Genomic DNA, 14,884 nt, shown 5'->3' with positions numbered 1-14,884 from the left:
AAGAAAAATGCGAGTCGGGGCATGAGTCGAGCTCTTCTCTATTCATTTTTGACACAGTTCAACACATTTCATCCACTGGAAACTCCGGGTTATCCCTAGACGTTATGGGCGTACCTAGCCTGCTGCATCACAGAGGAGTAAGGTGATGGACGGGGTCGCAGCTCCATAAATACTTGGTGTGGCAGAGGCTTTGGATGGACCCTGGAGGAGTAAATACTGCTGGAGGAAACTCGCGCACAGGAGAGGAGCGGCGACTTTTCTGCAAGCTGATAGCCTCCCTCATCTGTAGAAGGGCTGAATGGTAAAAAGCCTTCTCAGTTACCACCCTGAAAGTTGTGATGCATCTGCCTAACATGGCAAGTCTGTGAGTCCTTATTGGCAGAGATATAAATTGTTTTATATTCACACAGAGTGCGATGTAGTTCAACTTCACACCCAAAGTGAAGTATTTGACAAGATGACAGCGCTTACACCTCTGAACCGTGCTATCCTTGGACTTGCGTGGAGCTGCTTGAGTTTTCTGTCCTGCGCCCATTGCGGGTTAAGTGACAACCATGTGCACTCCAGTTTTATTTACAGGAGATTGCGCAATCACGAACGCAGGGAAATCCAGAGAGAGATCCTCTCCATCCTGGGCTTGCCTCACCGTCCGAGGCCCTTCTCTCCCGGGAAGCAGGCGTCCTCGGCGCCGCTGTTCATGCTCGACCTGTACAACGCCATGGCCGTGGAGGAGGAGGAGGAGGGGGGGGTGCAGCCGGGCACAGTGAAGAGCTTCAGTACCAAGGCTCAAGGGCACTCCAGGAAAGGTTCCTACAGCCCCCAGCATGTCGCCGGGTACTCCCGTGTGGCACAGCCTTACCGAGCGGCCCCGCTGTTAGGCCACAGCCCCGCACTCACCACAGCGCACGACACCAACTTTCTCAATGATGCCGACATGGTTATGAGTTTTGTCAATTTAGGTAAGTGGCATTAAAGTGGCTTCATTTCTCATCAGGTTTCCTTAAATCAATAGAAACCTACAGGCCAGGTTCTAAGTTTAACCTATTTAGGATAGAAAGATCTCCAAGTTTAAATTATCTCCAACTCACACTAATCTTTATCTCCATTCCCTCCACTGTTAAGAAAAATAAATAATAATGATTATTTTACCTGGAAGCACTTTATCTGTGTACTTAATGAAAAGCCTGATATTTTGTACATTTACTGCAATTTTTGTCCAATCCATGCAGACCAGGACCATAAAATACTGTAGCATTAAAGCCTGCATCTATGTAATTTATTCATATACTCATCGGCCTGTCTGCTGTGTTGCTATCATCACATGCAGTTTTTCACGTGTGTAGATTCTGTTGACCTAATCTGAGATGTTGTCTGTTAACAATATACAACTCTTATTAAAGTTTAGCAGTTAATAATTAACAGGTTGTTTCATAAAATGTAAATGTAAATAAGTCTTTTTTCAGACAATTGTCAGTTTGCATGCTTTTGTCTTGATTAGAATATTCAGCATTTAATAGATTTAGGCCCAACATTTTAACCTTTTACCAATTTGTGCTGCTTTGTATTAAAAAGCAGCAGATCTGTATAATGATTGGGTTTGTTCAGTAGCAGCGACCCTTAACCCAGCAGTTCAGAGCACCTTATCAGATGACTGTCTGACATTGAGAAAATTAGTCTAAATGATTTCCTGTTGTTAAAAGGGGAGTGATATTGACTGATGCCTTTATTTCTTGAGCTTCTGTCAATAAGAGAAAGCATTAGCGTTATTCTTCATGTGTGTTATTCTGATCATTTATTGTTCTCTAATGAGAACTAAAATATTAAGCATGCCGCATGGAAAGTTACTCAAAAATGAAATATGACACAGCTTTGCAGAATCCCAAATGAAAAATTATAAAATCACTATAAATAATCTTAAAATAATGTTAAGGATTTTATTTCCTTAAATATAGAGCAAAACATGGACAATTGAATTGGTAGAGTTACTTGGAAGTATATTCCCTCACCTTGGCCTGAGCCCATCTGTTTCCACTTACCACTATACCAGGGCATGTACACTGTCAGCCTTGAAAGCTCGACTCTCGTTCTGGGGACTGTCAGTGAAGTGTTCAATGGGGCTCTGTCTTTATTACAGTACACTCAAATGTAGCTACTGACCTCAACTGTTTTAGAAACGTCTATGTGGCATTTCATGCAGTTTAATATGCTTACTGTAACCGTTTGAACTTTCAGTGTATGAATGAGAAGTCAGAAAATCCATACACGTACATGAGATTGTATGCAAGAGGAAGATAAAACACACCAGTCATTTATAAATGTGCTTCACAAAATATGAATACTGTCCTGCTAGAACAACCTGAATCCAATTAATATGTGACATATTAACAATGCACTCAGCTCTAACTTACCAGTGAATGAAGTCAATATTATTTAATCTTTATTTTAAGGTTAAATGCTCAATGCTCTCAGTGGCACCTCTGCTTCAGATTACTGCCTGTGGCTAATATAATGGAACACGCTCAGTGGGTAAAAGTCAGACCTGACCTCTGACCTGTTCGTGCAAAGTAACCACAGGCGTTCTCTCTTGATAAAATATCAGGGAAATGCACAACATGATATTACCGAGGATGTCAGAAAATCCACTGACCTCAGCCACATGCTTCTTTTCTGCTACTAGGCATTGATGTAAGACATTTAGTGGATACTTTTTTTAGTGGCATGAAAGTATCTTTTGTCAGCATGTTAGACTAAGGCTCTTTGAAGTCATTGCATTTTTTTTTTTAATTTCCATGCAGCAAAATGTAAACATATTCATACATCATATACGTTTTTTAATTTTCAAAAAAGTCAGGCCTAAAAAAATATCTTATGTTACTCATTATAGTAGAACTATTTAGTTTTAAAGGTTAAGGGTCATTAAACATTGTATGAAACCTGCAGGAGGTCAGTATGAGGTCAGAAATGAGGTCAGAGTAGACGCTCACATGACGTTGAAGAATCCTGTCTGGTCTTTTCTCTCACTTGAGGAGCAGACGAAAGTGTCTTTAATTGAAATCAGCCTGTTTTTCTTAACTGACAGCCCATTCATCATGGCCAGAGAATGCAGTTAGGCACACAGTAGAGGGCCTGTCTGGGAACTGCTACCTGTATTCAGTTGACTGATTTAATGAACTGGAAAGTGCTTTTGTTGGTAGTAAAAATGTTTGGATTGGACCTGGAATGTAAAAGAAGATGTGATAAATTACTCTTTTTCTTTGCGTTACTTCTGGCGTATTTTCTCCTTAGAGCAACGCATGTGGCGATTTAGGAGTTTAAGTCATATTCTTTGATCGGTGTGAGCTTTGCTGTCAGTAAAAATGAAATTCATCATACAATATTTTCTTTTCCAGTGGAGAAAGATAAAGATTTCTCTCACCAACGTAGACACTACAAGGAGTTCCGTTTCGATCTGACTCAGATCCCGGACGGAGAGGCGGTGACTGCTGCAGAGTTTCGGATCTACAAGGACCGCAGTCATGCTCGCTACGACAATGTTACTCTGATGGTTACAATATATCAAGTCATCAAGGAATATCAAAACAAGTAAGTACCTAATCAACAAAACACAAACATTTGAGGCTGTGCTGGAAGTACATTTACTTCAGTACTGGACAATTTTGAGTAACTTGCACTTTACTTAACTATTTATAGGATTTACACTTATACCCCGAACAATTATTCATCGTCATATTGTATTTTTTACCACAGTTTATTTAACATTTATGTGTTCCCACAGTACATTTTACATACAAAACGACCAGCATCCAAAAAAGGATTAGTTATTATTGATTAATCTACCAACATTATATAAAGATATAAAAAATTAGCTCTATGTCCACCAGCTAAAACATTAAAAATGCTACTTTTTAATCAGAGATTTTGGTCCATTAATCTTCTGACAGGGCCCTGAGGAGTAGTTTTACCTCACTTTTTACCCAGTTATCTTGATTCACAATTTAAAAGGGAAATAGTTAAACAGCCATTGTCTTGCACGGTTAAAACTTTCCACTCATATAGAACACCCTTCTATCTCCAACTCTGCTCTCTTTCATTCGCACCATGTCTGCCTTACAAATATAGTTCTCGGATAAAGAGAACTCCATTAGCAAGTTGGCCACTTATGAAGCTTGGAAGGTCCATCAGTTATCACTCGTCTTGTGTTGCCTGCCAAGCTGGCTGTGTCCCAGATGAAACCATGAGGGCCCACAATAGGGGGGGGGGGGAAGGGGCTCCCTCGGGTGCTCCCGTGGTCACTGTTATGCCCACCACCTGCCTGTCTTAACAATATCCCGGAAGTTTAAACCATGACATAGCTGAATACACAAGGGTGTACTTAAAAGTGGGCCCACATTTGCTTGCCAAAAATGTGTGTGGGTGATTGAAGGGGAGATATGGCCCTCTGGGGCTTTGAAAAGGTCCAAGTCAATGGACTCTGCCATCTTAAAGGGGAAGACTGCTTAGTCTTAGTCTTTCACACACGTTTTCATGGGAATAATGTGTTTGAGTTGGTTTACACAAAGAAGAAGAATTATTTCCCAGTGCAAGAGATGTTAGAAACAATATTAGAGTATGTGACTTTAATGAACATCGGAAGCGATTTAAATCATATGTGTACTATTAGTTTGTAAGCCATAATCATTATTTCATGTTTCTTTTCAACATATCAGTCATGTAGGTTAATACTGTATAGACAAAGTTACACTGCCAATGGGTTTCAGTTGGTTACTTCTACACAAAAATCCACTAGTGGACCAACTTACAGCATGGTTTCTGTAAGTTAGCAGTTAGTGGGTTTTGGTACCAATTTAAAACTATTTTGTTGGGGAATCTTAATGGGTTTTTAATAATAAAATAGTGACCATGTACAGTAATAGCAATGTCCCCAGTTTAAATTCAGCCAGTGACCTTATCCCCTCACTTCCTGTCAGCAGTGCATCATCTACTAATCATTTTGTTAGGGTTAAGTAAAGGTTGCAGTAAATGTAAATACAGTAAACTATTACTCACTATTAGTGTGAGATTGAACTTCAGATGATGGGTTAAAGGTACCCTGTAGAGATTTTCTTCTAAACAAAGTAACGTGTATAGTCACTCTTTCTTGCCTAAACACATCGTGGGAGTCTAAGGAACGTGTTGAATGCATTTACTTTCTTTTATAACGTTTGCAAAGTTGATTTTTGTTCAAATTTAAAACGGTTTACATCCATTTTTGCTTGCTAGCAGTGTCTTCTTCAGTGCCGTTGTTGGCCCGTTGCTAAATATTGTGGTACTTTATTGCCACTAAATGTTGATCCGGGGAGATCATCGTCCTTGAGTTCATGAACGAAACAAACTGAGGACCTCTTAAAAACATATTGCTTCATATACTAGTAATCAAAACCTCCACAGGGTACCTTTAAAGTCAGTCAACTACGTACCACTCTGACCTATTTTCACTCCACTAAAGTAACATTACTCCATGTCTTGCACTGCTACAACTGCTACATTTACTGTACTTAACTTTGCAACTCAAGATAAATTGCTGTTGGAGAATAGTAGCACATGAGCATAATTTGCAAGAGACAGACTTTCCTAAAAAAGAGAAGGTACCTCTATCCCTGAGCCACTCACTTTAACTCGCTCTCTGTGGAACAGTACATCCAGCACAGATGAAGGGGCAGGATAAGCATTTTCCTCTGGTTATGGGAATAGTGAATACTTAGCTACACAAACTAAATTATCACAGGATATGAGCTTAATACTGTACATTTCAAAGAGGAAGTTCATCGGTATGTCACTCATAAAGATTGACCTTGTGGAATTCTACATGAGGTTTGGGTTATTACACCTGTAATAAACACATGAATAATTTCTGAACAATTGGGGCCACATGGAAAATCTTGGTTCTCTCCAACCAACACAATGTAACCACAAAAAAACTGAACAGGCGCTGCTTTATCCGATCTGCCACTTGAAAGGAATCTAATGCAAATTAGAAGCGGGGCGTTTTCAACTGTGGGTTTATGGATGCCTTATGTCAGGCTAATGTTAAAAATATACGAGGGCTGATATACACAATTCATAAATCCTGAAATGCCCATCAAATAGCTGAAATCTTGGCACATGTTATACCACACAAGTCTGCAGTTGATTACAAGCCATAGCTTCATTGACAATGGTGACGCTGCTTTCTTTTTATCTCCAGTACAATGCTGGCATACAAAAATGACCAAATTACTCTTACACGCCAAATCTCCAGTTTTTAATACACTGAAAGCCTTTGTGATACCTCGTTTATCAGTTTCAGATTAATGGCTTAAGACTTCTTGGAGACAGTTTAAATGCTGTCAAAAATGCATATGGTTTCCTTTTTGTGTGCCATTAAAGCTATGCAACATTAAGGTACATAGACAAGTTTTATTTGTTTGAGGGCTTAACTTAGTACAGCAAACACTGAGGTTTTGTAATTTGTTCATAATGCGGCAGTAAAGTGACCACATTCTTTTCACTTGCACGTCTCCACAACACAGGAGTAGTAATCTTAAAAACCAACATACCCACTGAGACTAAAAATCAAACAATAAATTTTTTTTTTTAAATAAATTAAAAAGACATACTGGATGCTGTTTTTGTTTTGTGATAGCAGTTGCTGCTTGCTTGTTACGTCCTGTACTGGCTGTTTGTGTGTGCATCATTTTAACTGCTGTTTATTTAATGCAGATGTTCGTTTTTTTTGTTTTTTATTACCTTCAGAGATGCAGAGACGTTCTTGCTCGACTCCAAAAAGGTCCAGGCATCCGATGGGGGCTGGCTAGTGTTTGACATCACAGCCACCAGTAATCACTGGGTGATGAACCCACAGCAGAACTTGGGCTTGCAGCTCTGTCTGGAAACTATAGATGGCAAGTGAAAGTTCAGTTTTTTTACTTTAACACACGCTTAGAAAAAGGTCAGGTAGATAATCCATAATGTCTTTATTTCATTTTTTTTTTAAACTTATTGACCCCGGGACAAATGTGACTTGTTTATTTGACAATCTGTGGATTATTGTATTATTTACCTCCAATAAATGGCCATTAATGTACAAAACAGACCAATGGCTTGACATTTTATTTGTATAGATACTGGATTTACCTTGAAAACAGTCGTAAAACGATGCAAAATTCCTATTACGCTTAAGTTTTGTCTTGAAAGTTTTATTTACCTCCTGTTTTTTAAAGGCCGAAGTATCAACACAAAATCTGCTGGAATCATTGGGAGGAACGGGCCCCAGTCCAAACAGCCTTTCCTGGTTGCTTTCTTCAAGGCCAGTGGGGTGTTGCTTCGCTCTGTCAGAGCTGCTGGTGGGAAGAAAAAGAACCACAATCGTAATAAATCTTCTAATCAACAAGAAGCATCTAGGGCACCAAAAACTGGAGGTGTGTGTGCACTTTTATTTTGTAATTAAGATGCTACAGTCATTTGTCATCACTTATTTCATCCTAAACACATCTGCTCTCTCAATAAGATACATTTAATTACATTCTGTTGCCCTGCTTGCCATCGGTCCATCACACTATCCATCCCTTAGACTAACCAACTTGATTTCCAGCAGCAAGATAGCCCCATAATTACTGGGCCAGATTGCACTGTGACGTGGTAAAGACAACACTTGAAGGAACATCCATTGGATTTTAATAGTATTAATTAAGTAACATTAATAGGAAAAATGTCCAATGTATCACAAGGGACAATCTTGTGTACTTCCAAACTCTGCATATATTGACTGCATTCTAGTGGATTTGTCCAGAAGCTTTATAGACAATGTGGTGCTAACATTCCTACAGTAAGAACACAATAATATGTAAACATTTAATCCTTTCTTTTATGATTAATACCCTTTTTATTTATTCAGATTACAATACAAGTGAACAGAAGCAAGCCTGCAAGAAGCATGAACTTTACGTCAGTTTTCGAGATTTGGGCTGGCAGGTAAGACGAAATGATTTCACATCTCAAAACATTTGGAAAACTAACTAGTAACACAATGAACAATGCGTTTTGATTGTCATAAATAAAAGGAAGCTCTTTATTTCCAAGGATTGGATCATTGCGCCTGAGGGCTATGCTGCTTTTTACTGTGATGGTGAATGCTCTTTTCCACTCAACGCACACATGAATGCAACAAATCATGCAATTGTGCAAACCCTGGTTAGTATTCTTTAGAGTGCATTGCATGTGTGTTTTGCAATACAAATATTGTTATAAGCTACCATAATGTTCTCAGCAGGTATAATTCATCTGAAACTCACTGCTGTTGCACCTCTACTTTATGTTCTCATTTATAGGTCCATTTAATGTTTCCTGACAATGTGCCAAAGCCGTGCTGTGCCCCGACCAAGCTCAATGCAATATCAGTGCTTTACTTTGATGACAGCTCAAACGTAATTCTCAAGAAATACAGAAATATGGTAGTTAGGTCCTGTGGTTGCCATTAGTGGCCGGGCCAACTTTAATTTATGCTATCTGGTATGGGAATTGCTGGAAAACACATCTGCTGCAGGTGTGACGTGATGTACAGTATTATGTATATAAAGTTGTATTATCTAATTTATTTTCTTCTTTTTTTAAAATAGCACTGAACATTGTGATATTTAAATGATTAGGACAAAATGTTGATTTTACTTAACGTCAGTTATCAGTTAACTTTTGTGTCCGTTGGCATATACTCCCTCTTAGTAACATCTGTATAACTTTTATGAGTTAACTATTCACTGGAGTCATCATGATACATGAGATCACTTCCCCTTCTGCTTGTTTCCCCCCCTTTTACAATATGCTTGCCTTGTGCTTTAAATGCTCACTGAGCTAGAATTATACATGTTTGTCAGTATATAATGTGTTTTTCTTAACACTATTTTTTTCTCTTATTTTGTCCACATTATGGACCCACAATTGATGTTGCTCTGAGCAATAATATCACAATTCCTACATGCTAATGGAAATCTTGTTAATCAAATTGGATCACTTGAAGAAAAAAAATAGTGAGTGTTCTCTAATGTAAACCCAACTGCACAAAGCTATTTTCAAGCTGCCACTGTTTTTCAGCAATGATACTGTTTCACCCTTCCAAGCCAGCTTTTTTTTTCAAAAGAGTGTGTGTTCAACAAGGGGGTTGTGTCAGTCTGGATTGAAACTCTTATAAAGTTGAGGGTTTAGTTTTGGATGCTTTACAAATTACAATTTTTTAGAACAATGTTTATGTAATTTTCTTCCAGAAACACTGTTTTCTCATTCTTCTGTGGATTAGCTGCAAACGTCTTGCTCGGGGAAAGTATATCTTATTGTAGAGTGTTGTGTATTTTAATAAATGTAACACTTGAAATCTCTTATTTTTTTGCTGGCCCTTTACTTAACCTTGCAGCGTTTCTTGTTTGATTTATCACCCTAAACTATATGCAGAAATGCATCTCCCGCCCCCCCCCCCCCCCCTTTCTCCAGCTGCAAGTCCTCCAGCCTTTACAAAATTCAAGTTGTCCTTTTGTATTTCTGTTTGGAGTTCTCCGGATGTTTTACACACTGTTTGCCAAACTACCATCTCAGATTTATAAATGTTTGACAAGTATGGTATAAACTAGGGGTCCACCCACAGAGCCTGTTGACATGCTCTTTGGGAGTGGTAATGCTAGGGGTACAGTGCTAGTGGTAAAACTGTGCTGTGACCTCCAACGGCAGCCCAAAAGGGTGATTATTATGAGGCTAAAAGCAGAGAAAGGTATATCATTTTGTAAGCAATCCCTTCCTGATTATGGGGAAAGATACCATCCATCACATGACTTATGTGATCTGTATGGCACACCTCTGCTTACTTGCAGTTCCTACACTCATGTGTTGAATGTTGCCATCTGCTCAGAGCTAAGATCCACCCCAGAAAAAAACAAAGATCATAACTTAACTTAGCAAGTGTTGTGGCATTCGCCTCCTCATTCAGGATAAGCATAATTTCCAGAAAAATGCAAGGCAAACGTGCTATTTCCTGAGAAGTTCTCTGGTTATGCAGGGATTTTCAATGGTCTTGGAAATCTAGGGATTAGGTTATGGATTAATACTTGTTTACACAACTGTGTTGACCTTCACTGAACACAGGATATGTACTGTTGCACTTTTCTCCCCTTACCCTCCCTCTTCTACAAAAAAAAATTCTCTGACATGGCAGAACATTGAGTGACTGTATTTCACTTAATTAAAAGCAGTGGCTGGCCTGCCCAGATGTTATGTGGGCTCCATCTAAAAGAAGTGTTGACATTCAGTGAATAGAAGAGGCCACCTGCTAACCTAACTCTTGGCTTGAGGGGTGATTTGCATTCCTGCGGCCTGTTGCCTGGCATGATTACTCCTAGCACTTCACAATCCCATCGACTGTTTAATATCATGGATTCTTTCCAATTCAGCTACATTTCTTCCTTTTCTGTAATGCGGTAGCGTCTATGAATGAGCTCCTATTTAAGGTCTCCAAAACTACACAGCCCTCTCGACAGCAAACCTTCTGACCACATAAAAGGAAAGGGTAACAATTGCCATGCTCGGTGCACATTAATACACTGGCCCTTTATCCTCTGAGACCCCTGTGGTCCAAAACATGCTGCAGTGAGTCAGAGATGCCTTGACATTTATCAGATCAGCACTTCCACTTCTGAAACATGCTGGTAAAAGGTCACAACCCATCACAATTTACATTTCATGAAGGGTTTTTTGTGAATTTTTCATAAATCATGCTATCCAGTTTATAGTATTTGTCACAACAAACTGTCGGCTTGACATGAACACATTTACATCATGTCGAGCTGTGTTTTCAGGTGCTGATATTAAGATGTTTTTCTACCACAAACATGTTTATTCTCTTAAACTGATTGAGAAAATATTTCTATGTGAGCGACTATTAGGAACATGTTTTTTTGTAGAGCAAATGTGAAATATTTATTGAGGTAGGATCATCTTGAAGCTGTCAGGAAGGTCGGAGCTGGATGTCTGTCAAAAGTTTCAAATGCTTGATAATTAAGGTAACTTCCTTTTTTATCTAATCCAAACCATCAAAAGAAGAACATATGTCGACAAATACTGCAGAACAAAAAGCTGATGTTAATAGGCTGCTGATCTTAGACCACCGACAGAGGAGTTTGTGCTAGAGGCGTTTCAGAAATGTCCTCACAGATTAAATCACAGCAGCTGCGATATTTTGTAGTCTGTTTTCTTTTTCCAATAACTTTTACAGCCCACTTTTTGTGAAGTCGTCATTCTAAGATTCAAAGTAACTCAAGATAATTAGCAACAGTTTCTGAGTATGTGGAAACATGCAACATAATGGTTTAGAAATATTGAAAGGGAAAAGTATCTTTTCCTCATTATGTATGGGAAAACTCAACTTCTTATTTTAAACATAATGCATGTTTCTATGCCAATGGCTCCAAAACTTTACAGCTTTCCAACCTTGTAAAACACTTTCCATAACGATTTATTTATAGTGTATTTAAAGTGTTTTGAGTAGTTATTCATTTTGTAAACAAGTGTTCTGAATGAGAACAGTTGTATTTGAAATGAAAATCAAATGTAGTCAGTAGTCCATAAAAGAAAAGTTGGACTTTACACAAACATACTCATAAACTAAACATTTGTTCACAGTCTTAATAGAGTTAATATGCCAGTTACCGTAAAGGTGCATTTCTAGTTAAATGTTATATATCATTAATGTACTTGATTAGTGGTATAGTTGGCTATAATGCAGGCAGGCCAGATGAGTGACAAGATGCTTATTTTGATCACATTTTGGTTCATCTAATACAACTACAAAACATAAGTTATTGTTCATTTGGTTTAGAATATCCATGTTTCTTCGAGTTACCCGCTGTTAACCAGAGGTCTTTTTCTTCCCGAGGCTCAAAGTTTATTTTGAAAGTGTCATCTTTCAGTCCATCCACAAGGCAAGTGAAATTGTATCTAATAAAAATGTTGTGCAGTTTACCTAATTCATCTCCCCACATATGGTTCTCCTTATTCCCGTTCTGTGGGTGGGCTCTGACTTCCATACGGCTCAATCAGTCGCTCTTGAAAAGGGAGACCATATGGGTCGCATTTTTACATGTTGTTTGGTATGACAAGGCTGCGGAAGGACCCGCGAGGAATGTGTCCCGACAGAGGGCAACGCGGAAACACTGCTATGTTTGCTTGTTATTCACATATGCACATTAGCTTCCCCAACCAGTGAAGAGAGGGATTTTGGAATCTCAGAGTTACAACAGACGGTTTGCAAAGACAACTGTCACTTCTCATTATCAACAGAGGTGGCACCTGTGCAATTAAACCGTTCCTACATTTTGAAATCTTGTATTTTTAGTCTGGATTTAACATGCGCATTACAATATAAATGTGAATAGATTATCAGTGCTTTTCTGATATGATTTCATGAATAAACTAGAATCATGAATTAAAACCCGCTTTCTACTTTGTGTAGCTCTATGAAATGTATTTACACACAGTTTTAACCGTAAATCTCCATTTTTCTTTTTTTCTATTGCATGCAGCATTTACTGATGAAACATGTTTTCCTTGAGAATCCGGAAAAAAAAAACATGTGAGTCTGTTAAGATTCTTTTGTGGGTTTGTCTCGGTGGAAATAAAAGCTACTGACATGAGATGCTAACAATGTCCGCCTTCTTTTTTTATGTGCAAGTTAGTTATGTCCTCCTGTCACCCATCTATTGTAAAATGTATGGCAGAGTACACATAAAATAAAGAGGTTTAAAGGAGAAATACAAACCAAAGCAGATGCACAGGATATTAACCTGTTTCTGTGGCCAAGGATGTCTGGCCTGTACTAATCTTGCTGATTTACTGTATCTCGGAGGTTTTAAACTAATGTTTAAAATGCTGCAAAAACATGGTACATTAGAAGAACCCGGGCATATCTGTGCAATTTTATGAACTAAGTAAAGAAAAAAAGAACCAAAGAAAGACAGAAAAAGAATCTATAAATGTAAACTATTTATATTAAAACCTGCTGCTTTGTGGTTTTCAAAGGTAAAAACAATCCTAAAAAAAAAATATTTTTGACCAAGTCTTTAAATGTAAGGCCCTGATTCTGAGTTAATCAGTGTCCCTGTAGTAGCTAAGCAAATTAAAAGGTATCTAGTTTTTTTTAATGTAGATTGTTGTACTTTGCTCAGCAGCTCACCAGTGACTTAGCTCACTTTGTCTTGGTAACCTCTTTGCAGATGATTAAAATAAGACGATAGCACATCTTCCACTATTATATCTGCAAACCTATTTATTCAATAGATCCTGGACAGTGCCTGAAAGCTTCTTAAGGTATGTATGTCTTAACATTCATCAATTCTTTGGTTTTGTAGGGACCTTAATTGGGTAGATGTCACACAAAAATGGATCATGAGTTCAGAATAAAAGAATGAATACTTAACCCAACATTTCGCCCTGATGTTGTTTTGTTTTAGCCATTAGTCTTAACGGCATATTACACTGCATAGTGCAGGAGAAGGACAGAGAAAGAACAGTGAGGATGACACACACTGTGGTTGGTGTTGTCAGCTATACAGTTTTTCATTCAACATTTTACAGTCTGGGTGACTTTTTACAGTAAACAGCCTGTTACAGCAAAGGGTCCTGACCTGTCCTTATCATCAGTCTAGTATTTTCTATGGCTATATCAAACCTCAGTATTTTTTTGGCACCAATTAAAATACATTCCTAGCACCAAGTATTGAAAGAGAGCATTAAATATCTGGTCAGATTCAAAATCTTGTTGACTTCTTCTTTGATTGTACAGTATTGTACAATCAATTTGTCCAATCTGACACTATTTTATCTAGACAAATTGTGTTACTGCTTGTGTAGAAGAGAGCAAGATAGAGCTTGAACAAAATAGGTTATGTGGAAAATATGTTATGCCTCAAAAAAGAAAGGTACAGTATCTAAAAAAATATGTAGGTATCTGTACTGACAGTATAGTATGGGTATCGTATTGACACTAGTATAGAAGACAATTCAAACGATCCTCAGCCCTACACCAAGATGCTCGTTACTTTACCAGGTTGATATTTATCTGTCCTGTCATCGTCTCGCAAAATGATAAAAATAACGTACAAAATATGCTACTGTGCCAATTTAGAAAGCAAATAGAGATGTCAACAGCCACCACTTAACTTGGTTCATGTGTATTCTGGCTGTTGTAAATTTTTCTGTGAAATTCAATTTCTCCCACCAAGGATATGGATACACTGACGGAAATCTCTGTACTTTATGATCAAGTCGGCGCAGTAATCCAGCCATGAAGTCCTCTGTGGTACAATATAAAAATCTGCACGATAAATATGTGGCTGCTTAGAAACATCCGCTTGAATCTATCTTTGACAAAGTGATGTGAACTAGTGCTCCTTGTGACAAAAAAGTGAAGATTGTAGCATGTCCGAATGAATGAATGATATGGTTATATTGCAGCCAATTGATTAGTGAGGATTTAAGTTGTTTTGCTCACACTCCTTATTAAATCTGGACTAACGTTTATCATTCTGAACAGGCAGGTCCCTCAGACTTACTTTCGGCTGTATTTTACACGTCAGTGCTTGAAAGTCATGATCATCATGTGTGGACACAACACACAGGTCAGTGGCTTTTGTGACTGAAAGCCACAGGGCGCTCTGTGGTGTGATTACTGTGAGGATAATCTTTAACACACATGCTGTCTCTAAGGGGAGCTCCGGAAAGTTGGCTCAGAGTGGCCAGCCTTCCTGAAGAAACTGTAAGGTAGGCTGCTATTTTTATCAGGGCTTTACATTTAATTTAAAAAAAGAAGAAAAAAAAAGAACTCAGGTTTGTG

At 38.3% G+C, this 14,884-nt stretch overlaps 2 protein-coding genes and 1 long non-coding RNA gene across 6 annotated transcripts in view; 2 read left to right on the top strand and 1 right to left on the bottom strand.

The window, feature by feature from the left end:
- Positions 1 to 9,382, top strand: part of bmp5 (bone morphogenetic protein 5) — a 9,651-nt gene extending 269 nt beyond the window's left edge. Inside the window, exons 1-7 of the mRNA XM_034897972.1 lie at positions 1 to 959; positions 3,390 to 3,582; positions 6,772 to 6,920; positions 7,239 to 7,436; positions 7,913 to 7,989; positions 8,098 to 8,208; positions 8,346 to 9,382. The exon at positions 1 to 959 is cut by the window's left edge and continues 269 nt beyond it. Coding sequence (XP_034753863.1) covers positions 458 to 959; positions 3,390 to 3,582; positions 6,772 to 6,920; positions 7,239 to 7,436; positions 7,913 to 7,989; positions 8,098 to 8,208; positions 8,346 to 8,495 — 1,380 coding nt within the window. The 5' untranslated portion in view covers positions 1 to 457 and the 3' untranslated portion in view covers positions 8,496 to 9,382. The remainder of the gene's footprint in view (positions 960 to 3,389; positions 3,583 to 6,771; positions 6,921 to 7,238; positions 7,437 to 7,912; positions 7,990 to 8,097; positions 8,209 to 8,345) is intronic.
- Positions 3,576 to 14,884, bottom strand: part of LOC117960265 — a 15,572-nt gene continuing 4,263 nt past the window's right edge. For both annotated transcript variants that reach the window (XR_004660102.1, XR_004660103.1), the window contains 3 exons: positions 7,223 to 7,358; positions 6,766 to 6,911; positions 3,576 to 4,316 (listed from right to left, as the gene is read on the bottom strand). This is a non-coding gene — a long non-coding RNA (uncharacterized LOC117960265). The remainder of the gene's footprint in view (positions 4,317 to 6,765; positions 6,912 to 7,222; positions 7,359 to 14,884) is intronic.
- hmgcll1 (3-hydroxymethyl-3-methylglutaryl-CoA lyase-like 1) overlaps positions 14,645 to 14,884 on the top strand; it is a 16,658-nt gene continuing 16,418 nt past the window's right edge. The window contains exon 1 of one of the 3 annotated variants that reach the window (XM_034898000.1): positions 14,645 to 14,811. The gene's annotated coding sequence lies outside the window, so the exon portion shown is untranslated. The remainder of the gene's footprint in view (positions 14,812 to 14,884) is intronic. The other 2 variants (XM_034897998.1, XM_034898005.1) reach the window with 2 other exon arrangements.

This window comes from Etheostoma cragini, chromosome 17 (genome assembly GCF_013103735.1).
Source record: "Etheostoma cragini isolate CJK2018 chromosome 17, CSU_Ecrag_1.0, whole genome shotgun sequence".
In the NCBI taxonomy this organism is placed as follows: domain Eukaryota; kingdom Metazoa; phylum Chordata; class Actinopteri; order Perciformes; family Percidae; genus Etheostoma; species Etheostoma cragini.
Note: the sequence above shows the minus strand (reverse complement) of the source record. Positions and strands in the feature narration are given on the sequence as shown.